Raw genomic sequence first — 5,242 nt, 5'->3', positions numbered from 1 at the left:
TGGAAAGTTTCTGCTTGAATGTGTTTGCAGGATGTCAGAATAGCCTCCCGGAGCTGCTGTTTGGATGTGAACGGCCTCCCGCCCTCATATTTGTTTGCTTGAGGATGTTCCAAAGGTTCCCAATAGGATTGAGGTCAGGGAGGAATGGGGACCACACCATGAGTTTCTCTCCCTTTATGCCGACAGCAGCCAATGATGCAGAGGTGTTCCTTGTAGCATGAGGTGGTGCATTGTGTTGCATGAAGATGGTTGTGTTGCAGAAGGCACAGTTCTTCTCTTTCTACCATGGAAGAAAGTGGTCAGTCAGAAACTCCACATCCTCTGCAGAGGTCATTTTCACTCCTTCAGGGACCCTAAAGGGGCCGACCAGCTCTCTCCCTGTGATTCCAGCTCAAACGTGACTCCACCTCCTCGCTGACGATGCAGCCTTGTTGGGACACGGTGGCCGTCCACCAACCGTCCACCTCTGCATCCATCTGGACCATCCAGGGCTGCGCTGCCCTCATCAGTGACCGAGACCGTTTGAAAATGAGTCTTCTTGTAGTTCTGGGCCCACTGCAGCGTTTCTGCTTGTGAGCATTGGTTGGAGGTGGTTTATGCACAGCTGCAGGTCTCTGGAGGATCCTACAGCTTGATGTTCGCAGGGCTCCAGAGGCACCAGCAGCTTCAAACATGTGTTTGCTGCTTTGTGATGGCCTTTTAGCTGCTGCTCTCTTAATCTGATGCATTTGTCTGAAACCTTCGTCATTGTGCCTTTACCTGCACGGACCCATGTGTGCTCTGACTCACAAATCTCTTAACATGATGGTGATCACGCTGAAATATTTGTGAGATATCTCGTTACGTGTCCAAGGCATTCAACTATTTCACACTTTTCAGCAGCAGAGATCCTTTTTCATTCCTGTTTCTTGAAAATGGTTAATAATGCTTAATAATGTGGAACATCCTCCTTTAGTAGTTTTTCCTTTAATTGGGCTCAGCTGGCAAACTAACGATCACAGGGGTCCGAGGTTGATTTCAGTGAAACACAGAGTCCTGAGACACACTCCCATCCATGGTTTTTATCGAAGAACAGCTTATTTAATCGTTATGACACTTAAACACAATAACTTGGAGCGCGGTGTAAAGGGTTTAGGGATTATGTTCACACTTGGTCCACTTTGCACAGCAGTACATTTTTCAAACACTGGATGTGTTTTCAGGTCAGTATGTTCAGGCCTTCCAGACTCATCCCAGCAATCCACTGCACAGCCTGTTTGTAGGTCTCACCTTCTTCCACATGGCATCTCAGAGGTTTGTGGCTAAACGGCACACGCTGGTGCTGCAGGTACAGAGTTCGTTTATTTCTGTGCACAGTTCAGTCCTATAGTCTGTTCTTCTAAAACCAACGTGTGCTCTCAGGGTTTCTCCTTCCTGTGGCGTTACGTAGAGCTTCGTGGAGAGTGTCAAGAGAGTATGTACAACCTAGGCCGAGCGCTGCACCAAATGGGCCTCACACACTTGGCTATGCATTACTACCAAAAGGCGCTTTTACTACCAGCAAAACAACTGGAGGTGGGTAAAAACACAACTTGCTGCTCAGTGCAAACGTAGCCTTTAGGACAGTGATGGATGTTTGCCTCCCTTTGTCTTCTTATTTTTCCTGCAGGGCATCCCAGGTGACCAGGTTGATCTGAGGAGGGAGATTGCCTTCAACCTGTCACTCATTTACCAGGCCAGCGGTGCAGTGGAAAAGGCCAGATACCTCCTGAACACACACTGCATTATTTGAAAATGCACACTCGTCTTTACTGGTTCTTTTTCATTAGAAATGTGACTTTATTTCTACCAACTAAACCCCCACGAAATGGATTCAGGAAGTCTTATTTATTAAAAACTGTTTGTAAATATTTACCATTTTGTATGGCGTATGTCATTTCTACATTTGTGCTGCTTTATCTCTGTAGTTCAGTGTCTGATAACATTTGAGGCATGTACTAATACTGGATCTATCGGTTGTATTATTTTTGCAAGACCTGTAGTGTCTGTCTGCTGTTATACAAATTACCCTAGAAAAGCCCTCGTTTATTTTATTAAAGAAATACAGAACAAAGTATTTGAGGTGACAGTGTTAGCCACTGATCCACCCTGCTGGCTGACAACAGGATAAATCATTACCAAATCTCAGAATCATGTATAAAATGTCAAAATTCAATTTTATTTTATTTACACAGCAAATCACAGCAACAGTCGCCTCAAGGTGCTTTATATTGTAAGGTCGACCCTACAATAATACATACAGAGAAAAACCCAACGATCATATGACCCCCTATGAGCAGCACTTTGGCGACAGTGGGAAGGAAAAACTTCCTTTTAACAGGAAGAAACCTCCGGCAGAACCAGGCTCAGGGAGGGGCGGGGCCATCTGCTGTGATTGGTTGGGGTGAGAGAAGGAAGACGGGATAAAGACATGCTGTGGAAGAGAGACAGAGATTAATAACAGATATGATTCAATGCAGAGAGAAAAGGGGGAGGAATGGAGCCGAGTCTCCAACTGCAGCATCTGTAACAAAACACACTAAGAGTGCTGAAGACCTGAGGCAGCAACCATCCTTCAGCAGAAAGAAGAGGGAGGCCCAGATGGTGTGCCTAAACTTAAAGTCTGCATTTATACACCTCTCTGTATTTAATCTTTAGTTATCATTGACCGCTGGCTCTGTCTTTATCCTGTCTTCCCTCTCTCACCCTAAAGTTGGCCGCCCCTCCCTGAGCCTGGTTCTTCCAGAGGTTTCTTCTATTAAAAGGATATTTTTCCTTCCTTTAAATAAATGTGAATAGAATTAAGCTCTTCATTTTCAGAGGAGCAACGCAGGCAGTGGAGCCCATTGTTGCTAATGGGCTCAGTACGGTTCGCCATTGGCAGACTGCAGGTATGGACTGCAAAGTGTCTCTGTGGCCAGATGTAGGCAGCATCATCCACGTCGAACCACATAAACAATAATTGTGTTGGATGGTTTTGTCATTCCTGTTAGATCAACTCTCACACTCTACTGGCACAATTCATACAGTAGATGCCTCTCACCGATGCTATTACGCTGCAAGATACATTTCATATCTTTTTAAATTTCCTCTAAAAAATACAATTGCTGTTCAAAATGAGTCTCTTTCATGTCTGTGGTCAGTGATGTCTGCGGCGTTCTCTGGTTGGTCTTTGCACTACTTTCACTGCCGTTAGCCTTTCCATGCACGCAGCTGAAAATGCTGGGAAGTCCTTGAACAGATCAATGCAACCAAATTTAAAAGTTTACCTTTGGAAATCACACAAACCTAAAATACTCCACTGCAATATTTTCCATTAGACAAAGTAAGAAAAACCCAATTGGGACTAAAATCGTGAAAACAGGTTTTTTGGGTTTTTTTTTGAGTGAATTGATGAAGGATAGATTCACTTTCAAGTACTACAAAAGAAAGAAACAAGAAAACACCAACAAATATTTCTGAATTACAGTGTTTTGTTTTTTAAAATAAGACGAAATCAAAGCGCAGACGTAAGTGTTCACATTCATCTTTGACTCTCACTGAACTAACAGCCGATCCCTCAACAGGTTTGTGCTCTCTGCTCATGTCGAGTTCATATATTAAATCATTTTTTGCTTTTTAAAGAACTTTTTTTAAATTGCACTCAACAACAAACAAATCCTCCCAAACAAAAACAGTAACGTCACGTCAGTATGTGTGAAGTTTGAGACCCCGGCCCTACAGTGTTTGATCACCTGTGTGTTTATGTCTTACTCTGTTTCTTGTCACCAGTGTCTTCCAGACGACTGATGTCAATACTTTTTGTCCCTGTTTAACACCCACATGGAAGTCCTCCCCTCTGCTCCTGCCTTTTCAGTGGTTCATTGTCAGCTTACTTATCCAGATCCACTCTCATCATATGCGGGAATATTTATCGCAGCAAACCCTGAGAAACAGGACTCTGAGATATTTCTTCAGTCTGTGTAGGTTCTCTGTCATCCAGGTCATGGTAGTCTAAGGAGCTGGGAAGGAACACAGCAGGATCCTGTGTTTACGTTTTCTTTTTAAAATTCAAAAAATCAAGTGGCTGAGTCAAATCAGTATAACTGCGTGCTTTATTGATATACAGTAAAGCATTTTATAATACAATAGTAAGGCATATATTTGGTGGAATCTGATATGTTGTGAAGTACTGATGTTATTTGAAAAATGATGAGACTGAAACAAACGTTAATTAAAAACCTGGCCAGTCAAATCAAACTTAGTGCCAGAAACATCTCTGGGATACTGCTCGATGCCAAAACACGCATGCACGTAATACTGTACCACTTTCACATACTTCTGAGTTGTTAAATATTAAATAATGATGAACTTCCTGTAGTCACACATGCTTTAATTGAAACACAACACACAGCACAAAATCAAATAACCTTTAACCAAAGGAAAAAACGTAATGTTTGCTAGAATAAAATACCTCCTCCACATAGAAAAAGGTTTAGTATATCCCAGGTTTGACAGTAGTGCACAGGGATTAATGCATGGATGCACGGATAAATGCATCTGGGCATTCAGGCTGGAGGCTCCTACAGTGCATTTACTGAACAGTATAGTTCTGAAATGAATTAGCTAGCAATTTATTAATGCGAGGACTGAGAACAGCGGAGAAACTGCCTCTGAACTTTCACACAAACTCAATTTAACCAGTCTCTAAACATTCTTTCATAGTTCAGGAAATCCTCACAATCTAGCAGCCGTGTAACACTGCAGTGCTCAGGTTCTAGTCTTACACTGCTGAAGTCGGAAAGCTGCGTTAAAAATGAAATTCTCATGTTGCACGTGTCAGTGCAACAACCAAGATCGGAACTTCAAGGTCCAATGTAGAGCTGAAGCTGAAAACTAGATAATACTAATATTCTGAAGAAGATATAGGAAGTACTTATGGAGAAAGAGAGGGACACCATCAGATCTTCATCGCTGAAGAAATGCCTCTTGCTCACTTGCACCAAACATCTTTCTCTGACTTCTCAGGTGATGCACTTTTCAGGTCCTTACGGCTCTCATGCACATGTTTACTTTGCATCTCCACGAGAGAAAGAGGCAAGGTTGCTCTTGCAGCGCAGTTCAGTCATTAGAAATGACAGATCTGAACGAGGCCTTTAGGCAGTAAATAAGGTGAAAAACTGAGAATAATAACAGGGATGAATGGATGGAAAAACTCAAACAGAACAAAGTTTGTCACCCACAC

At 42.7% G+C, this 5,242-nt stretch overlaps 1 protein-coding gene across 1 annotated transcript in view; it reads left to right on the top strand.

The window, feature by feature from the left end:
- Positions 1 to 1,893, top strand: part of gtf3c3 (general transcription factor IIIC, polypeptide 3) — a 13,741-nt gene extending 11,848 nt beyond the window's left edge. Inside the window, exons 17-19 of the mRNA XM_005938705.2 lie at positions 1,203 to 1,327; positions 1,402 to 1,554; positions 1,649 to 1,893. Of these exons, the coding sequence (XP_005938767.1) occupies positions 1,203 to 1,327; positions 1,402 to 1,554; positions 1,649 to 1,771 (401 nt within the window). The 3' untranslated portion in view covers positions 1,772 to 1,893. The remainder of the gene's footprint in view (positions 1 to 1,202; positions 1,328 to 1,401; positions 1,555 to 1,648) is intronic.
- Positions 1,894 to 5,242: the final 3,349 nt, after the last annotated feature.

The sequence above is a fragment of the Haplochromis burtoni genome, unplaced genomic scaffold, assembly GCF_018398535.1.
Source record: "Haplochromis burtoni strain Fernald_Lab_line unplaced genomic scaffold, NCSU_Asbu1 Contig_205, whole genome shotgun sequence".
In the NCBI taxonomy this organism is placed as follows: Eukaryota; Metazoa; Chordata; class Actinopteri; order Cichliformes; family Cichlidae; genus Haplochromis; species Haplochromis burtoni.
The sequence above is the reverse complement of the archived record's forward strand: the minus strand, read 5'-3'. Positions and strand labels throughout refer to the sequence as shown.